Source organism: Mixophyes fleayi, chromosome 1, assembly GCF_038048845.1.
Source record: "Mixophyes fleayi isolate aMixFle1 chromosome 1, aMixFle1.hap1, whole genome shotgun sequence".
Classification (NCBI taxonomy): Eukaryota; Metazoa; Chordata; class Amphibia; order Anura; family Limnodynastidae; genus Mixophyes; species Mixophyes fleayi.
The window spans coordinates 209582302-209604722 of NC_134402.1; the positions used below are offsets into that span (position 1 = coordinate 209582302).

A 22421-nucleotide genomic window follows, 5' to 3' on the forward strand; every position below is an offset into this window, starting at 1 on the left:
TCCCTAACATACACACACAGACAGAGAGACTAGGGTCAATTTTGATAGCAGCCAATTAACCTACTAGTATGTTTTTGGAATGTGGGAGGAAACCGGAGCACCCGGATGAAACCCACGCAAACACGGGGAGAATATACAAACTCCACACAGATAAGGCCATGGTCGAGAATTGAACTCATGACACCAGCGCTGTGAGGCAGAAGTGCTAACCACTTAGCCACTGTGCATTTATTTGACCTAATGATGATCTGATTGTGCCAGTAAGTATTTGCATTTTTAGTGTATGCATTGGTTTATATCTTCTTTATGCAATAAATATTGGTTTATATATAACTACTGCAATTTGTTCCTTATTATATGAGAACACCTTTTTTGGATACTTTCCACAGTACCTGTTTTGCACTGTTATTTTTTCTGGCCTATAGTGTTCAGTAGTACACAAGTACATGACATGGAAACACAACACATCACACTTGTAGCAGATTCAGATGCAAACACAGCTACAACTTGGGCACACACATTCAGAGCATATCTATCATGGACAGAAATATAAAACTACATTATATTTTCAATACTCAATGTTAACTCATTGCAGCTACTTGTCTTTCTACTGTGGTATTCTAAGTCTGTGTTTCTACCTTTTATTTCTGTCAACTACATCAGAGTTTGGAGAGGAAGCAAGCAAGAATTTTGGTCCCTAAGTCTGTGCACGTTGCTTTTTGGAATTTCTGAGACTGTCTGTTTGATTTTCTGCTCATCTCACCTAGAGTTCTGTGTAGTGCTAGTCAAACACTAAGTGATTTTCCAGGTATATGTCTCCAAAATGAAATAGGATCATTTTTGGGCATGTTGCTACTAGGGATGAGCGCACTCGGATTTATGAAATCCGAGCCCACCCGAACGTTGCGGATCCGAGACAGATCCGGGTATTGGCGCCAAATTCAAAAGTGAAACTGAGGCTCTGACTCATAATCCCGTTGTCGGATCTCGCGATACTCGGATCCTATAAATTCCCCGCTAGTCGCCGCCATCTTCACTCGGGCATTGATCAGGGTAGAGGGAGGGTGTGTTAGGTGGTTCTCTGTGCTGTTTAGTTCTGTGCTGTTTAGTTCTGTTCTGTGCTGTGCTGTGCTGTGCTGTGCTGTGCTGTGCTGTGCTGTGTTCTGCAGTATCAGTCCAGTGGTGCTGTGTGCTGTGCTCTGTCCTTCTGAGGTCAGTGGTGCTGCTGGGTCCTGTGCTGTGTCCTGTTCAGTCCAGTGGTGCTGTGTCCTGTGCTCTGTGCTTCTAAGGGCATAGTTATTTCCCCATTATTCCCAAGTTTTTAAAAAATAAAAAAAAAGTAAAAAAAAATAAAAAATTAGAAATTAAAAAAAAAAAAATATAATTATAACCAAATGTGCAAAACCAATCCAGCAGTATAAGTCCATTGGTACTGCAATATTACCAAGTTCACACATTCTGCAGTATCAGTCCAGTGGTGCTGTGTCCTGTGCTCTGTCCTGCTGAGTTCCGTAGTGCTGCTGGGTCCTGTGCCGTGTCCTGTTCAGTCCAGTGGTGCTGTGTCCTGTGCTCTGTGCTTCTAAGGGCATAGTTATTTCCCCATTATTCCCAAGTTTTTAAAAAATAAAAAAAAGTAAAAAAAAATAAAAAAGTAAAAAAAAAATAAATAAATATAATAATTATAACCAAATTTGCAAAACCAATCCAGCAGTATAAGTCCATTGGTACTGCAATATTACCAAGTTCACACATTCTGCAGTATCAGTCCAGTGGTGCTGTGTCCTGTGCTCTGTCCTGCTGAGTTCCGTAGTGCTGCTGGGTCCTGTGCCGTGTCCTGTTCAGTCCAGTGGTGCTGTGTCCTGTGCTCTGTGCTTCTAAGGGCATAGTTATTTCCCCACTATTCCCAAGTTTTTTAAAAATAAAAAAAAAGTAAAAAAAAATAAAAAATTTAAAAAAAAAAAATATATAATAATTATAACCAAATTTGCAAAACCATTCCAGCAGTATAAGTCCATTGGTACTGCAATATTACCAAGTTCACACATTCTGCAGTATCTTGTGCTACATATAATGGAGACCAAAAATTTGGAGGATAAAGTAGGGAAAGATCAAGACCCACTTCCTCCTAATGCTGAAGCTGCTGCCACTAGTCATGACATAGACGATGAAATGCCATCAACGTCGTCTTCCAAGCCCGATGCCCAATCTCGTAGTACCGGGCATGTAAAATCCAAAAAGCCCAAGTTAAGAAAAAGTAGCAAAAAGAGAAACTTAAAATCATCTGAGGAGAAACGTAAAGTTGCCAATATGCCATTTACGACACGGAGTGGCAAGGAACGGCTTAGGCCCTGGCCCGTGTTCATGACTAGTGGTTCAGCTTCACCCACGGATCTTAGCCCTCCTCCTCCCCCCCCCCCTACAAAAAATTGAAGAGAGTTATGCTGTCAGCAACAAAACAGCAAACAACTCTGCCTTCTAAAGAGAAATTATCACAAATCCACAAGGCGAGTCCAAGGATGTTGGTGGTTGTCAAGCCTGACCTTCCCATCACTGTACGGGAAGAGGTGGCTCGGGAGGAGGCTATTGATGATGTAGCTGGCGCTGTGGAGGAACTTGATGATGAGGATGGTGATGTGGTTATTGTAAATGAGGCACCAGGGGGGGAAACAGCTGATGTCCATGGGATGAAAAAGCCCATCGTCATGCCTGGTCAGAAGACCAAAAAATGCACCTCTTCGGTCTGGAGTTATTTTTATCCAAATCCAGACAACCAATGTATGGCCATATGTAGCTTATGTAAAGCTCAAATAAGCAGGGGTAAGGATCTTGCCCACCTAGGAACATCCTCCCTTATACGTCACCTGAATAACCTTCATAGTTCAGTGGTTAGTTCAGGAACTGGGGCTAGGACCCTCATCGGTACAGGGACACCTAAATCCCGTGGTCCAGTTGGATACACACCAGCAACACCCTCCTCGTCAACTTCCTCCACAATCTCCATCAGATTCAGTCCTGCAGCCCAAGTCAGCAGCCAGACTGAGTCCTCCTCAATACGGGATTCATCCGAGGAATCCTGCAGCGGTACGCCTACTACTGCCACTGCTGCTGTTGCTGCTGTTAGTCGGTCATCTTCCCAGAGGGGAAGTCGTAAGACCGCTAAGTCTTTCACAAAACAATTGACCGTCCAACAGTCGTTTGCCATGACCACAAAATACGATAGTAGTCACCCTATTGCAAAGCGTATAACTGCGGCTGTAACTGCAATGTTGGTGTTAGACGTGCGCCCGGTGTCCGCCATCAGTGGAGTGGGATTTAGAGGGTTGATGGAGGTATTGTGTCCCCGGTACCAAATCCCCTCGAGATTCCACTTCACTAGGCAGGCGATACCAAAAATGTACAGAGAAGTACGATCAAGTGTCCTCAGTGCTCTTAAAAATGCGGTTGTACCCACTGTCCACTTAACCACGGACATGTGGACAAGTGGTTCTGGGCAAACGAAGGACTATATGACTGTGACAGCCCACTGGGTAGATGCATCCCCTTCCGCAGCAACAGCAACAGCTGCATCAGTAGCAGCATCTACAAAATGGCTGCTCATGCAAAGGCAGGCAACATTGTGCATTACAGGCTTTAATAAGAGGCACAACGCTGACAACATATTAGAGAAAATGAGGGAAATTATCTCCCAGTGGCTTACCCCACTTAGACTCTCATGGGGATTTGTGGTGTCAGACAATGCCAGTAACATTGTGCAGGCATTAAATATGGGCAATTTCCAGCACGTCCCATGTTTTGCCCACACCATTAATTTGGTGGTGCAGCATTACCTCAAGAGTGACAGGGGTGTGCAGGAGATGCTTGCGGTGGCGCGCAAAATTGCTGGACACTTTCGGCATTCAGCCAGTGCCTACCGCAGACTAGAGGCACATCAAAAAAGCATGAACCTGCCCTGCCATCACCTCAAACAAGAGGTTGTGACACGCTGGAACTCCACCCTCTATATGCTGCAGAGGATGGAGGAGCAGCAAAAGGCCATTCAGGCCTACACAGCCACCTACGACATAGGCAAAGGAGTGGGGATGCGCCTCAGTCAAGCGCAGTGGAGACTGATTTCCGTGTTGTGCAAGGTTCTGCAGCCATTTGAACTTGCCACACGAGAAGTCAGTTCCGACACTGCCAGCTTGAGTCAGGTCATTCCCCTGATCAGGCTGTTGCAGAAGCAGCTGGAGAAAGTGAGGAAGGAGCTGGTAAGCCATTGCGATTACACCAAGCATGTAGCTCTTGTGGATGTAGCCCTTCGTACGCTTTGCCAGGATCCGAGGGTGGTCACTCTTTTAAAGTCAGAGGAATACATTCTGGCCACCGTGCTCGATCCTCGGTTTAAAGCGTATGTTGTGTCTCTGTTTCCGGCGGACACAAGTCTACAGCGGTGCAAAGACCTGCTGGTCAGGAGATTGTCCTCTGAAGAGGACCGTGACATGCCAACAGCTCCACCCTCATTTTCTTCCACATCTATGGCTGCGAGGAAAAAGCTCAGTTTTCCCAAAAGAGGCACTGGCGGGGATGCTGATAACATCTGGTCCGGACTGAAGGATCTGCCAACCATTGCAGACATGTCTACTCTCGCTGCATTGGATGCTGTCACAATAGAAAAAATTGTGGATGATTACTTTGCTGACACCATCCAAGTAGACATGTCAGACAGTCCATATTGTTACTGGCAGGAAAAAAAGGCAGTTTGGAAGCCCCTGTACAAACTGGCTCTATTTTACCTGAGTTGTCCCCCCTCCAGTGTGTACTCGGAAAGAGTTTTTAGTGCAGCGGGGAACCTGGTCAGTGAGCGGCGAAGGAGGTTGCTTCCTCACAACGTTGAAAAAATGATGTTTATAAAAATGAATAATCAATTCCTCAATGAAGTACAGCACTGCCCTCCAGATACTACAGAGGGACCTGTGGTTGTGGAGTCCAGCGGGGACGAATTGATAATGTGTGATGAGGAGGAAGTACACACTGTAGGGGGAGAGGAATCAGAGGTTGAGGATGAGGACGACATCTTGCCTCAGTAGAGCCTGTTTAGTCTGTACAGGGAGAGATGAATAGCTTTTTTGGTGTGGGGGCCCAAACAAACCAATCATTTCAGCCAAAGTTGTTTGGTAGGCCCTGTCGCTGAAATGATTGGTTTGTTAAAGTGTGCATGTCCTATTTCAACAACATAAGGGTGGGTGTGAGGGCCCAAGGACAATTCCATCTTGGACCTTTTTTTTTGGCATTATATGACCAATCAACAGTCGTTTGCCATGTTCAAAAAGTAAAACCAAATTTAAAAAAATACAAGAAATTAAACCAAAAGTAAAATGCCGTGTCATAATTTAAAACAAGAGGTATTGACGTGCTCTAAAACTACTGTATTGTTGTTTATATTTTATAAACACTACACTTGAAAGCTTGAGTCTTTCAATAAAAAAGTAACTGTCCATTGCACGAATATTTGCAACAGGGACAATTTTAGGGTTAAGAAAGTCAACTAATAACAGTTCGACGCTGTCTGTCTTTATAAACACTACACTTGGAAGTTGGAGGAGGTATTGTGGCCCCGGCACCAAATTTACTACCGGGGCCACTCCACTGTGCAGTCCATATTTAGGTGTATCAGATATTAAACAACGGTGACAGTTGATGCCCAATTTTTTAATTACATTGTGGCCTCGGTACCAAATTGTGTACCGGGGCCACCACACTACGCAGTCCAGATACTTGTTTGGTGGAATTCAGACCAGTTGAGGGTTTTATTATTATATTGTGTGGACCACTCTATCTATACCACACTACAACTCTATACCACTCTATTTCATACTTTAATTCTATTTCATACTTTAATTCTATTTCATACTTTAATTCTATTTCATACTTTAATTCTATTTCATACTTTAATTCTATTACTAATTACCATAAAGAGGAACAAAATAAACCAATTTTACCAAAAGTATAATATGACTTAGACTTACAAACACTACACTTGAAAGATCGTGCCTTTAAATGAAAAAGTCAGTCTTCATTGCACGACTATGTGCAACAGGGACAGTTTTTTGGGTTTACAAAGTCAAACAATAACACTTTGACCCTGTCTGTCTGGGATCTCAATGACGAATTGTCTGTACCATGTTTGGAGGAGGTATTGTGGCCCCGGTATCAAATTGGGTACCGGGGCCACCCCACTATGCAGTCCAGATACTTGTTTGGTGGAATTCAGACACGTGGAGGGTTTTATTATTATTATATTGTGTGGACCACTCTATCTATACCACACTACAACTCTATACCACTCTATTTCATACTTTAATTCTATTTCATACTTTAATTCTATTTCATACTTTAATTCTATTTCATACTTTAATTCTATTACTAATTAATTACCATAAAGAGGAACAAAATAAACCAATTTTACCAAAAGTATAATATGACTTAGACTTACAAACACTACACTTGAAAGATCGTGCCTTTAAATGAAAAAGTCAGTCTTCATTGCACGACTATGTGCAACAGGGACAGTTTTTTGGGTTTACAAAGTCAAACAATAACACTTTGACCCTGTCTGTCTGGGATCTCAATGACGAATTGTCTGTACCATGTTTGGAGGAGGTATTGTGGCCCCGGTATCAAATTGGGTACTGGGGCCACCCCACTATGCAGTCCAGATACTTGTTTGGTGGAATTCAGACACGTGGAGGGTTTTTTAATTATATTGTGGCCTCTGTACCAAATTGTGTACCGGGGCCACCACACTACGCAGTCAAGATAGATAGATGCGTATTGCGTATCATAGATAAAGTACATTCAGTGGTGTGGGGCAAATTGAAAAATATTCAAAATGCACTGACATTATCAAAAACAAGAGGTTGTCACACGCTAAAACTCCAACATGTATATGATGGAGAGGATGGAGGAGCAGCCGTATGTGTAGTGTAATGCAGATCTGTTGAAGGTTTTTTATATATTTTATTGTGGTGCCCAGTGCCCACTCCTCTACGCAGTCCAGGTACAATTATTGGTGCGAATCATAAAAGTTCAGGGTTTTTAATATATTGTGGTGACCCACTCCTCTACGCAGTCCAGGTACAATTATTGGTGCGAATCATAAAAGTTCAGGGTTTTTAAGATATTGTGGTGACCCACTCCTCTACGCAGTCCAGGTACAATTATTGGTGCGAATCATAAAAGTTCAGGGTTTTTAATATATTGTGGTGACCCACTCCTCTACGCAGTCCAGGTACAATTATTGGTGCGAATCATAAAAGTTCAGGGTTTTTAATATATTGTGGTGACCCACTCCTCTACGCAGTCCAGGTACAATTATTGGTGCGAATCATAAAAGTTCAGGGTTTTTAAGATATTGTGGTGACCCACTCCTCTACGCAGTCCAGGTACAATTATTGGTGCGAATCATAAAAGTTCAGGGTTTTTAATATATATTGTGGTGACCCACTCCTCTACGCAGTCCAGGTACATTTATTGGTGCGAATCATAAAAGTTCAGGGTTTTTAATATATATTGTGGTGACCCACTCCTCTACGCAGTCCAGGTACATTTATTGGTGCGAATCATAAAAGTTCAGGGTTTTTAATATATATTGTGGTGACCCACTCCTCTACGCAGTCCAGGTACATTTATTGGTGCGAATCATAAAAGTTCAGGGTTTTTAATATATATTGTGGTGACCCACTCCTCTACGCAGTCCAGGTACATTTATTGGTGCGAATCATAAAAGTTCAGGGTTTTTAATATATATTGTGGTGACCCACTCCTCTACGCAGTCCAGAAAGATACCTTGTTGCAACGTTTTGGACTAATAACTATATTGTGAGGTGTTCAGAATACACTGTAAATTAGTGGAAATGCTTGTTATTGAATGTTATTGAGGTTAATAATAGCCTAGGAGTGAAAATAAGCCCAAAAACTTGATTTTTAAACTTTTTATGTTTTTTTCAAAAAAAATCCGAATCCAATACCTTAAATCCGAACCGAGACCTTTCGTCAAGTGTTTTGCGAGACAAATCCGAACCCCAAAAATAACGAAAATCCGGATCCAAAACACAAAACACGAGACCTCAAAAGTCGCCGGTGCACATCCCTAGTTGCTACATGCAGTCTGAACATTTAACACTATTGGCCAATGTGTCCTCTCTAGTAACATGCCACAGTTGTATTGGAAGTAATCCAGCAGCTGAACAAAATAGCAAGTGACAGGATTGCAGTGAGTGTGACCAGCATATTTATCAACTAATATAGCTCAAGTTGACCCTATAGCCTGCTGCAATTTTCTTTGACGAATCAGCTTTCATTGACCCAATTTTCATCAATTGCTACAAGGAGCATAATCATGTTGCCTGTGTACCTTTTGTTCTAAGTAGTTGTTATGCATGAGCAATTATTAGTCATTATAAACCTTTGTCAAAAATAAAGACGTGGTATGTAGCCATATATTCTAACAATATCTCCTATTGGACAATGTAATATACTGCTAAATAATTAGACCTGTCTGGTCTTTAGACCACTTTACAATGCTGACTTTACATTTGCCTTTAAATGTCTGCCAGGTCTTGGAACCTACTTGGGTGCAGGTATCTTTCTAATTTGTGTTAATTGCGCATCAGATGCATCCTTGGGATTGTAGCAGACTTCAGCAAAAAACATCCCAACCAACAAATAAAATTTGTAGAAGTGATAAAATAATAGCACTTGAAACTTTGAGTCTCCCATATAACTTTGACCAATAGCAATTTCTGGCATCTGCCAATTGAGAAGTATACAGACTCTGGAAACTTTCCAGAGTCAGCATAGCTTATAAATGTGTTAGACAGGCTACAGAGATTTGGATAACAACTGCTTATGAATTGTGTTATGCTATAACCTTAATTGTCCTGAATTTTATAATGATTTGTTTGTTACCCCATGAATTTTTGACCCATCTGGACTTCTAGTCTTGTTGAGGACTACAAATATCACCAGTTGTGTGATAAATAATAAATATGACATGCAGACAGAAATTTATATATATATATATATATATATATATATATATATATATATATAAATTCACCTTACTAATAACCTGAGTAAATACTATGTATTAGTTTGCATAATTTTTCCAAAGTTATATTGAGAGCTTCAAACAAATATAAAATGATTACAGAAGGAGAAGAGATCAGCCTGTCACGTAATGCTTTTTAGTATGTCTATTTATTGGTACAGTTGCTTGTACAGCTAGTATTTTTTTTCTTATTTATTTTATTAAAAAACCATGATTGAATCTAAATTGAACTGATTTTTTTGTAATCAGGATTTTTTGAAATGAAGATGAAATATGACGAAAGTGATAATGCAATTATCAGAGCGTCACGCACCATTACGGACAAAATAAGCGACCTTATTGGTAAGTTAATTTTTATAGTATTATCATTGATGACGCCTAAAAGAAAGCAAATACTGAAATAATAAATATATAGTGTGTATTAGATATTGGTTTGAAGGTTAGATAATATTGTTTAACTGTCTGTAAACGTATTGATTTTTATCTTGTTTGATGCATTAAAAATCTTTAATGGTACAAGTTATTAATTTTTGTTCCATTTCAACTTGCTAAGGCGAATAGCTACAGTAGCATAAAAATGACACACAAAACATCAGAATATATCTGTGGGTATCATTAATATACAAATAGGGACCCATGCTATGTTAGTGTGGACTTTTCAGATCTTTTTTTTTTCTAATGTAATAAGAGGAAAAACCAATGTCATTTTTAATGACAAGTATTTGTGCGTCTGTGTAAAAGTTTTTTGTTATCAATATACACAATGAATGTGTTAATTTGATCAAAGTAGCTGTTGAAATACAGGTGGACAAGAAAATTGAACACCACTATAAAGTCAATGAATCGATTGTTGGGCCACCACAGCCTGTATGCACCATTGTATTGAGTCTAGCAGTTCCTGGAATTGATGCAGCATCAGAGTGTTTCATCTGACCATATCACCTTCATCCACTTCACTCTTTCTCATTTGTTTTGCCTTGCCCTTAGAAGTAATGCACAGATATCATGATCCTGGTTTGTGCCTCTGACAGAAAGGACCGCCTATGCCACCCTGTCTGTTGTTGCTGGGAACCGGCTGGCCTTACTTTGCCACCGTTCCCTTTCTTTATCCCAATTGCGCCCTCTAACCGCAGTAGGAGTGGTTTAAGCTGCTGCCACCACTGGGCTCCCTCTCGGCATCCAGAACCACGTTCCTTCTGGGTAACTGTGGCTGCTTGTGTACCCCCTTGCTGGTGCACCTGGGCTGGTACCACTGACCCCTTCCTATAGATCAGGGTTGCTGTGGATGGATCCCCCCTGGCCTATCACACTGGCCTGAGCTGCTGGGTAGCGGGCATAGCGGTGGTGCCGGAAAGCTGGGTCCAAACCTCAGAACAACTGGAAACGGATTAGATTTGGGTCTAATCTGTAGGTCACAGGAAATTACAGCAGGGAAGACGTTGTCAAGCAGGTCTTGAAGCAAGTTATGTTTCGCTCAAGTGCCCTGATAGGGACAGTTCACACTGGTTGAAGGTACCAGTGATCAGAAAGTCAGATGGGACAATAATGATACATTTCAATACAAACCAGTGCTGTTTATTCAGTTTTGGACACAGCCTAGCAAGGGGTAAGCCAGCCCCCTGCACTTTTTGCTGGCCCCAAGAAGTGTAAGTTAATTTTAGTATCAAGATGCAATATGTTACCCCAAACATCGATTTAAATGCAATTTATACTTAACAAAATTTAGAGTTATCTGTGATATTTAACATCACGTGCTGTTTACAATGTTCAGACAGTTTCTAACACTGGACAAAAGGCCACTCAGGAACAATGGTAACAACCTCCTGTGGTGCATTTAGACTAAAAAGAATATGTTGGTTACTCCAGGGCCGGATTTACCATTAGGCAACCTAGGCAATTGCCTAGGGCCCAGCGGTCCCAAGAGGGCCCTCCCAGGGCTGGAGGTGAGACCACCCTTTAAAAATGGGTGGCTACTTATGGGCCAGTGCTATGTGCTTGCCCCCCCGGGCTAAAGTCTTCCAGCCAGCCCCTGAATAGGGGTATATGTTATGCTAAAAAACTATAGTGCTATGGATTTTTTCAGGGAGGGGGCCCCAAACCAGTATCTTGCCTAGGGCCCCATGTGGTCTAAATCCGGCTCTGGGTTACTCGCATGAATAGACTTGATTAGCCTTAATGAAGACTTCCTCTTGAAGCTGCATAACAGATTCCTCAAACAAATGCTTATCATATTAGACATATACCTCAGAAAATAATGCATTTCCTATACAAAATGCCACACGATACCACAAAATAAGTAAATCTGTAATTATATAAGTAAGCGCCCTGCACTATTTACTTTAAATAAATTCATACAATAAGTTATTTATAAGTGATCCAGCCACAGTGCCCTTCCTCCAGCTGTTGCCCATTGCTGATGGTGTTTTTTCTTGGAGTTCCATGTTGACATCAGCTTAGAAACCGTGAAATATTAGCAAGTTGAGCTGTCTTGGTCATTAATGCTCCTGTCAATGGCAGCAATCAACCATATTTCAAAGTCACTGAGGTCTCCTCGTGTATGATGGCCATATTAGCCGTAATAGCTACTTTATAAAAAAAAAAAAATGAGGTCAGCCAGTAGAACTATGTACGATCAATTTAGTAGTAGAAAAAGCAAATCCGTAGCATACTGATTCCCTTCAGCACAAAATGGGGATATACAGATGAAAAGAAAAATGTAGTATTTAGGTTTTGTCCATCTAAAAGTATTTATCGCATACTGTAATTTTTAAAATACATATATATAACACTAATTAATAGCAAGTATAATTATATAAGATATTAGGAAATATGTACACATATATACCGATCAGCCACAACATTTAAAACCACCCGCCTAATATTGTGTGGGTCCACCTCATGCCACCAAAACAGCTATGAACCGTTGAGGCATGGCCTCCACAAGACCTCTGAAGGTGTCCTGTGCTATGTGTCACCAAGTCGTTATCAACAGATACTCTCAGTACAGTATGTTGCGATATGGGGCCTCCATAGCTCGGATCTGGGGATTTTGGAGGCCAACACCTTAAACTCTTTTGTCATGTTCCTCAAACCATTCCTGAACAATTTTTGCAGTGTTGCAGGGTGCATTATCCTGCTGAAAGAGGCCACTGGCATCAGGAAATACCGTTGCCATAAAGGGGTCCACTTGATTTGCAGCAATGTTTAGGTAGGTGGTGCGTGTCAAAGTAACATCCACATGAATCCAGGAATGTGGTTTCCCAGCAGAACATTGCCCAGAGCATCGCACTGCTTCCGCTGACTTGCCTTCTTCCTATAGAACATCCCATAGAACATCCTGGTGCTATCTCTTCCCCAGGTAAACGACGCACATGCACCCGGCCATCCACATGATGTAAAAGAAAATGTGATTCATCAGTTAGGCCTTCTTCTATTGCTCCATGGTCCAGTTCTGGCGCTCACTTGCCCATTGTGGGCACTCTGACCGATGTGCGGCTACGCAGCCCCATTGCTCTGTGTTAATACTTTTTCTATCATAGACAGCATGAACTTTTTCAGTAATTTGTGCTACAGTAGCTCTTCTTTGGGATCGGACTAGACAGGCTGGCCATGTGCATCTATGAGCCTTGGGCATCTATGACCCTGTCACCTGTTCACTGGTTGGTTTTTTTTCTTGGACCACTTTTGGTAGGTACTAACTACTGCATAATGGTAACACCCCACAAGACCTGCCGTTTTTGGACATGCTCTGACCCAGTTGTCTAGCCATCACAATTTGGCTCTTGTCAAAGTCGCTCAGATCCTTATGCTTGCCAATGTTTCCTGCCTCCAACATATTTCAAGAACTGACTGTTCACTTGCTGCCTAATCAGCCCTTGACAGGTGCCATTGTAATGAGACAATGTTATTCTCTTTGCTTGTCACACTGATCGGTGTACATAAAAATAATTAATAAAAATAAGAATTATATACAATGTAGTAAAATAGAGCCAAAAATTACCATATACTAGACATATTTTATATATATTATAACATAAAAATAATGTATGTTTATCAGAACAAATAGTAGAAAATTCCCAATATTAACCACAATATTGAACTTATTTCACAGGAGAAATAGTCTCTTCAGGAATTGCAAATTCCAGAAGTTTAGTAGATTTATTAATTTCCACTCATTAGATGCTAATTAGAAGTGTTTATTTTAGGGTGTTTAAATATATGGAAGTATCCAGGGAGTCCAAAGAAAAGTCCAAAATAACTGTTGTCACAGAAACAAAGTCTGTGTTTACCATCACCAGAGGCACCTGATATCTTGAGGACCTTAGTTTATTGTAGTACTGGTTTATGTTCTTAAATCAGGTTATATCATTTAAAGCAAATGTTTTATTGTCACTTTATATAGCAGTGTTTATTTTTCAGGGGGAATGTTTTCCAAGACTGAAATGTCAGAGGTCTTGACAGAAATTGTGAAGGTTGATCCATACTTTGACAAGGATTCATTCTTAAAAATTTGTGAAAAGGATATAATTCCAAACATATTGGAGGTAAAACAAGAAGCTTTGAGTCATTTCTCTTTAATTGGTATAAATCCTGGAAAAATAAGTTAATTCTTATTAAATTAGATGAACCCATTTGACCTTTGCTTACAACATGACTCTGTTGTTGTAGATCAAGAGCTCTAAGTATGTTTTGTGTTCTTTGCTACTCTGCCAGTTCCATTACCTGTAATCAGCAAGTCATTATGTAGGGACAGTGCCAAACCGGTATTTGACAAGTAACACAAGTTACAATGGCCCACACTAGTAGAAAATATAAAGTTTATTGTAGCCCGCATGTTTTGTACAATAAATACACAGTAAATAGAAATATTATCTTTTATTTACAAAGCACCCACATACTTGCAGCACTGTACGTTGAATGGATCATGTTACAAACAAATGACATACAATGATATGAAACAGCACGTAAAGATAAATATGGATTTTAAGTTAATGATTTTGTGATATCAATGCAGATAATAACTTTCCTATGCTCTTATGGTATTAAACATGCTGTAAGGGAGAAAAGATTCTCTAGTAGTCAGTCCAAAGCAGCAGTTTTGTAATCTTTACTTAGTCATTTTATTTATTGTTTTTCTTAAACTAACTCTCCTTCCTTCTTTCCTTCCTTCCCTTTGCCTCTACTTGTTTTTCATCCCCCAGAGGGGCTGCAGTACCCCTCTCAGGGGCTGTAGGAAGATCAGCTGGCAGACAAATTTTGGTTAAAATTAATGAAAGGGGTTAAATAGGGTGTTGTTTACTTCGAATCCAGATGCAGCCCCTTAGTTATACAAAGTGGGGCCCCCATTGTACCATTCTGTGACCATCTAGTCAGCGCCTGAAATCAGACTAGCCCCCCTGCTAGGGCAATGGCTGTGTGGGTTTGGGAAGGGACTGGCCACTAAGAACCCCTCATGACCGCTGCCAATCCGTGGTAGGTCCCCTATCTAAAGTCGCCCAGGCCCAGCCCTGTGAGCATGGGAACTAAACTGACCTAAAAAGGAGGAGTCTGAGCCCAGTTGGGGGTGCTCTTTTTGGGATGGTCTAAAGAACCGTTGGAGTTTCTAACTGTTGTTGCTTGAGTGACATGGAACCCATAAAAGGTATTGTTTATCCTCACGGGGCACATGAAGTTACCCCCCGGATGCCCAGCTAACATTAGGTGGACACAAATGGACCAAACCTAAACCTGGTATCATCACAGGTAGCGAACATTTAATATACAAATACATTTGTGGTAGCTAGTAAACAGTGCAGTGCACAGTCTCTGGTTTTTAGTATACAATCCAGACAACATTTTTGCTGGCTATTATACAATAGAGACCTTGTTACTTATCTTTCCTATTGTTTCAACTGCCATTTTTACATCCACCAGATGCAGGAACTCTTACATTTATTGATTTATTATTAATGAATATTAATTATTAATATTATTATTTTTGTTTGCCCCAGTGAGCTCTATCACTAATAACAGTGCTAGTTGCAAGAGTTCCTGTGCCCTAACAGACTTGGCACCTGTCCTTGCAGGAGATGGAGGTGGGAGAATGAAAGAAATATGCTTCCCTTTCTAGCTTTTCTCTAAAAAGTTCATTTTGGGCCTGATTCAAGTCCAAACGCAATTTGCACGGAACTTCAGCATAGTTCTGACCATATTCAAAGCATATTTCAAGATATGTTTCTATTTGAATCTGGGTGTAAGTACGCTCTGGCTAAACAGTACTTGCTGTATGTAGACACACACAACAGACTACAGTATACGCACATGTATATGTAAAATAAACATTTATGTGTACTTTTTAATTCAAACACTATGCCATGTCAGTAATTGCTATCAGACAACATTTACACCTGACCTGTAGTGGGTGCAAATAATATGGCTGAAACTACGTGTCATCCCGAGAAACCTAGGACTTGAATCGGTTGTATCGGTATTGGAGCGCAAATACTGTACATTGCCTATATTAGTCTGCCCCATCCCAGCGTCAAGGGCACCTCATTATATGCAGATCCTACACTGACCTATAAGCTTTAAACACCATTAAAATGTTGTTAAAATCAGATGCACTCATCTCCCAGGTATAGGGGTTTACATCTAGCAGCAAGGGCTGGCTTGTGAGCCACACCCAAATGTGCCTTATATAGGCTTGATAGCTAGCTGCTATGACAATAAGGCAATATTTTGAAACAAAACTAGAGAAAAAACAAGCCTGCGCTTGGTATATCCCATATTATATATGGGTACCAGCTGCATGGCAATGGTCAGTTTGGTCTGTTTTCAGTGCCCATTTGAAACTGCTCAGACTAGGGGAGAGTCTAATAGAATGAGGGCGATCGTTTCTGAGGAGGGGGCAGCACGGGAAAAATCTTTGGTACGGAAGTGGGATGTGACGACGAGAGGGAAGGAGAATCGACAGTCACTGACTGGTCGCAAGGGACAAGGGGGAGTGTATATGGAGAGAAGGTTGGAGATGTATGGAGCAGTGGAGTGGGCGAGGGCCTTGTAGGTGAGGAGTTTGAAAAGGATTCTGTAGTAGAAGGGGAGCCAGTGTAAGGCTAGGCAGAGAAGGAAGGCAGATGAAGAGTGGCGTGCGAGGAATATAAGTCTAGCAGATGCATTTAGTATAGAGCGAAGGACAGTGACATAGGAGCTATGGAGGCCATTAAGTAGAAGGTTACAGGAAACAGGGAAATGATCAGTTTGTGTTGGTGGCATAATAGTTTTGGTGGCATCCTGGGAGAGATTGGATATGAGCAATGTTGTGAAGCTGGAAGCGACAGGTTTGAGCAGGCGATTGAATGTCGGGGGCAAAGGAGGGGGATGAGTCAAAGGTTACAACTAGGCTGTTGAGTTGGGGAACAGATCAGATAGTGGTATTGTTAACAGTGAAAGAGAATTCGGGGGGGATGAAAATCTAAAAGGAGGGAAGACAGTGAGTTCAGTTTAGGCTATATTAATTTTGAGAAATCATGAGGACATCCAAGATGAGATGGCTGAAGAGGCAACTTTATACCTGAGAAAGTAGGAAAAAGGAAAGATCAACAGAAGAGATGTAGAGTTGAGTATCATTGGCATATAGTTGGTACTGGAGGCGGAAGGAAGTGATGAGTTTGCCCTCTGATGAAGTTACATTGTAATGAAATGCGTTAGGATTTTTGAAGGTTTAGTCGTTGACCTCTCGGCTAAGTACACTTTCAAAGCCATCTCTTGTTATTTGGAAAATTATCGGCACTCGTGCACCATACAAGTTGTTTTTAACTTCAGACCACCCACTGAGAGTAAACGGATCATCTTTGAGATGCCGGTGTGTTGATATCCTTAAGCCGGCTATTCCGCTGCAGTGTTCATAAGTGTGGATCCCAGGCTGTGACTGACTTTCACCCATATTCGTCTGGACATTCTGTTGTGAGCCCACCCAGGGTTATTATTCCGACAAGTGTGAGCTGTCAAAGCACCCAGGAAGCTCCAGCTTTTGCAGAGGTATGGGGGGCTTAAGCTAGTATGGATCAGAGGTCGGATTAAATCTCACTGCCGGCTCCGTGATTATGGAGGCTAAGCTGTGTCAGTGAGTATTCCACTGCTAAGTGGAGTTTGGCTCTATTACTTATCCACATTAAGGTTCAAAGTATATTTTTGGAATACATGTTTTCATCAGTGATATTTTTCAGCCAAACACATCTATTACAGCAGTCTGCAGTTTCTTATTATCTACACCTCCTGATTTACTTGACATTCATGACTGATTTTGTCTAAATTAACGTGGCTGGTTCAACAATTGCACAGTTAAAAAACTCGGTGGTAATCACATCACCGATGCTGAAAAATCCGACAGGCTTTATTCCTACAAAACAAATCAGAAATGTGAGAAAAAAAAATACAAAATAAAGAGACTTACCTGAAAACCGAAGGTCCACATCTCCGATGGAAGCGGCATGCTGACAGGCACTGATTCCGAAGACACAGGACTCCGGCACTTCACTTTCACGTGAGCGCGACTTAGATGAAGGTTAATTTAAAGCGGCAGGTTAAGTGTTTAAACACTTAAGTTTTCTATTCGTTTTAACAATTCAGATTTTTTTTTTTGTAGGAATAAAGCATGTCTGATTTTTCAGCATTGATAATACGTACCCAACCCAAAAACTTGCCATACTCTCTGAATTCTTAAGACAATTGTCTGTGATAGACTTCTCATTGCATCATATGAGGTGAATGACGATATCCAGTTAATATTAGCTGTTTTTATGGACTTACAGCCACAGTGAACTGTGCTATTTCAATTGATTATTCATGATCTGTGCTTTTCAATTTGAACACATATACACCCATATTTGATATTGTTTCATGATTTAGCTTGAATATTGTAAGGTCTACTAACATCCATTTTTATATATGTGTATTTATATATGTATCAATTGTTAGAAAGTCTTCTTGTTTTTATTGTTTACATTAAATATGTTTTATCTGGTGAATCATGAGTTTTATATATTTTTGAATTATTTATATATTTCTATACTTAATTTTACATTATATTTGAGATTATTTTATTAGGTTTGTAGCACTGCAACTTAGTGTTTTTTTTTTTGTGTGTTCCTTAATTGGGTGGTTTGCAGCCATCCAGTTTTTTACAGCTGCTTGGCCGTTGTTTTCCACAGTGAGTGGTATTGTACATTTTCTGGGTGCTGTTATCAAAGGTTTGTTTTTATTTCTGAGGGTGTACAGAGAAAAGAGTGGAGTCCTAAGAACAGAGCCCTGTGGGTCACCTTTGGGGAGAATTGAAAGGGGAGGGGGTGGCCTGCAATGGAAACAGAAAAGGAGCAGTTGGTGAGGTAGGAGGTAAGCCATGCAAGGGCATTACCAGAGAGGCCAATTGAATAAATGGTGTGCAGGTGGGGTGATCCCCGGTGTTGAAGGCCGCTAGACGTACTGGAGAATCAGCAGGGAGTACTGGCCCCTGGATTTGGCTGAGAGAAAATCATTAGGGACTTTGGCCTGGGTGGTTTCAGTGGAGTGGAGGGGATGGAAGCCAGATTGGAGAAGAGCAAGGAGGGCGTTGTCCTAGAGAAAACTGATGAGGTGGTTGCAAACAATCCGCTTGAGTAGTTTAGAAGCAAATGGGAAAATTGAAATGGGGTGATAATTAGAGAGCGAGGTGGGGTCGAGATATGGAAAGATGCCAGTTGAGAGGGACAGATTAAAGAGGTGAGCCAGGTATGTACAGGCGGTGGGGGAGAGGGAGTGATGGAGGTGAGAGGAGATGGGATCTAGGGGGAAGGTTGATGGGGAGAGGATAGTATGAGAAAATGGACTTCATCACCTGAGGTAGGGCGGAAGGGGCACAAGAGTTGGTGGCTGGAGGGAGAGGATAGTGAAGTGGTAGGGATCACAGAAGAATGATGGAACGAGGAAATATGACGGATGGCGTCAATTTTAGAGGCGATAAAGGAGGAAAAGTCAGTGGCAGAGAGGGAGGGCAGGAGAGGAGGGGGTATAGACCTTGGGAATATATATATTTTTTGATTCATATAAAATACTGTGTAGGCAGTTGGGGAAAAAATGCTGGAAAGTAAGAATGCTTTCAAAAATATAAGTGTTTAATAGTTTATTTTTATCAATTAACAAAATGCAAAGTGAATGAACAGAAGAGAAATCTAAATCAAATCAATACTTGGAGTGATCACCCTTTGCCTTCAAAACAACATCAATTCCTCTAGGTACACTTGCACACAGTTTTTAAAGGAACTTGGCAGGGAGGATGTTCCAAACATCAAGATGTTTGGAACATCCTTCCTGCCAAGAACTAACCACAGATTTTCTGTGGCTGTAGGCTCAAATACTTCTGTCTCTTCTTCTAAACCCAGACAGACTTGATTATGTTGAGATCAGGGCTCTGGAGACCATATCATCACTTCCTGGTCTCATTGTTCTTCTTTACACTGAAGATAGTTCTTAATGACATTTGGCTGTGTCGAATCTAAATCAGATTGTTCACCTGTAAGTGTCATTTTATCAGTTATGAGCTCATCAGCTGGAGAGAATTAAATACACTGCATGGTTTGCGTGTACAATTAGCTCTGCTTTATTAGTTACAAGTCCATATCTATATAGCAAAAATCACGTATTACAGAAAACTACGCCCCAAAAGGTTTTAACCACTCATGCTCCCTTTACACAGATGTTGTTACATTCTCTCATTTTCACACAGGAATACTCCCCTGGGCGGAGTAATTTATCTCCATCTGCTATGTCCAAGGTTATAAGCAAAATGGCTATAAGGCATCAAGATGGTGTCAGCTTAACAAAATCACATTTCTCAGCTGTATGTTTGGGGTCCTTGACCTGCTACATAATAAAGTTGGAGCCAATCAGACGCCTCCCTGATTGTATTACATGATGGATAAGTAACTTCCTGTATTTGTCAGCATTGAGGACATCATTAATCCTGACCAAATCCCTAACTCCATTTGCTGAAATACAGCCCCAAACTTGCAAGGAATCTCCACTATGCTTCACTGTTGCCTGCAGACACTCATTATTGTACTGTTCTTTGGCCCTGCGAAAAACAAACTGCCTTATGTTACAGCCGAATATTTAAATTTTTGACTCATCAGTTCAGCGTACCTACTGCAATTTTTCTGCACCCCAGTTCCTATGTTTCCATGCATAGTTGAGCGGCTTGGCCTTGTTTACACATCGAAGGCATTGCTTTTTGGGTGCATTTCTTCCATGAAGAACACTTCTGACCATACTTCTTCAAACAGTAGATGGGTGGTACCTGGGTCCTGTTGTTTTTTTTCTAGTTCTGAGCTGATGGCACTGCTAGATATCTCCTGATTTCGAAGAGAAGTAAGCATGATGTGACTTTCATCTGATGCACTATGTTTTCTTTGCCAACCACTGCGTCTACGGTCCTCAACGTTGCATGTTTCTTTGTGCTTCTTCATAAGAGCTTGAACAGCACATCTTGAAACCCCAGTCTGCTTTGATATCTTTGCCCAGGAGAGACCTTGCTGATGCAGTATAACTACCTTGTGTCTTGTTGCTGTGCTCAGTCTTGCCATGGTTAGTGATGTTCACTGACCCCCATGTTTTGGTGTTGGATCTGTATTAAGTTCATGTGTTGGTAGAACTGTCCTCACGTGTTTAGTTTTGGTTTTGGATCTGTATTTTTGGAGGAAAAATTATTAAAATATGCTAAAATCACATAATTTAGCGATCTTTTTGTTCCTACATTATTATTATTATTATTAACCTCAATAACACTAATTTACAATCATTTCCAGTCAATTTTGACCACCTCACAGGTCACAATATTATTTTCATCCACTTTCAAAGACTGCAGAGAGCTGGCTGGATACTAAGCGACAGAGCAACGGCACAAACACACGACAGTTAATAGCATATCTATGTAACATTGCCACACAGCAACTTCAGAAAAGAAAAGTGGTGCAAATTGGACCCAAGAAACCTACGCACCCATATGTTAAAAAGGTTTAACAAACTCACACAGAAACAGGAGGGGTAGCAAGTACAGTTTAACAAACCAAGCATTTCAGCGACAAAGAGTGCTACTTATGTGGCTGAAGTGCTAGGTCTTGTTTGCGCCCCTACAAAACAAGCTACCAATGAGCTTAAGGCAGCTAAGCTAGCAGTGCTGTCAATGAACTGTAAGACTGCAGCGAGGTGCTGGTTACTAAGTGACAGAGCATCCGTTTATATCGCATGTAGGAAACACAGCAGTGGCAGAAAAGAAATGTGGTGCAAGATGGAATTGTTTCTAACCCTCAAACTCACCCACCCTTATGTTGGATATTAAAAAGGACATGTACAGTTTAACAAACCAGGCACTTCAGTGACAAGGAGTGCCTCTTTTGTGGCTGAAGTGCTTGCTATGTTTGGGCCCCCACAAAACAAGCTACCAATGGGCTTAAGGCTACAGTGCTGTTAATGAACTCTACAGGGGCATGTACCAGTGGAAGCAGTGATGAGAAGAGGGCCCTTGTCATGCCTCGGTATAAGACCGAAAAATTCACCTCTTATGTGTGGAATTATTTTTACCCAAATCCTGACAGCAGTTGTCTAGCCATTTGTATCGTTTGTAAAGTTCAGTCAGTAGAGTTAGGGACCTTTACCATCTAGGAACCTCATCCATGTTATGCCATTTGAAGAAAGTTCATGGGAAGTGTGACAGGATGGACCGCCTATGCCACCCTGTCTGTTGTTGCTGGGAACCGGTTGGGCTTACTTTGCCACCGTTCCCTTTCGTTATCCCAAATGCACCCTCTTGCCGCAGTAGGAGGGGCTAATAATGCTGCCACCACTGAGCTCCTTCTATGGCACTCAGAACCACGTTTCTTCTGGGTCACTGACGCTGCTAGAGTACCTCGTTGCTGGTGTACCCGGGCTGGTAATGCTGCCACCACTGAGCTCCTTCTATGGCACTCAGAACCACGTTTCTTCTGGGTCACTGACGCTGCTAGAGTACCTCGTTGCTGGTGTACCCGGGCTGGTAACGCCTGACCTCTTACTATGGATCCGGGTTGCTGTGAATGGATCCCCCCTGGCCTATCACACTGCATGGGTAGCAGGCAGAGTGGTGGTACTGGAAAAGCATGGAGACTCACTAGCAAGTCAAAAGGTCTGACTGGCATGAATATTTCAGTCAGTCGCCGAATACACATTTCCCCAGAACAACAAAAAACACAAAACAATCTATTTCCCCACATTACAATACACCAAAGGCTTGGTAAACACAGGCTCATTGTATCAGATATATATATCAGAAATAGGCATATCCTAT

General features: G+C 41.4%; 1 protein-coding gene across 1 annotated transcript in view; it reads left to right on the forward strand.

The window, feature by feature from the left end:
- TIMM44 (translocase of inner mitochondrial membrane 44) overlaps positions 1 to 22421 on the forward strand; it is a 102069-nt gene that overhangs the window by 47399 nt on the left and 32249 nt on the right. The window contains exons 5-6 of the mRNA XM_075202561.1: positions 9338 to 9430; positions 13508 to 13632. Of these exons, the coding sequence (XP_075058662.1) occupies positions 9338 to 9430; positions 13508 to 13632 (218 nt within the window). The remainder of the gene's footprint in view (positions 1 to 9337; positions 9431 to 13507; positions 13633 to 22421) is intronic.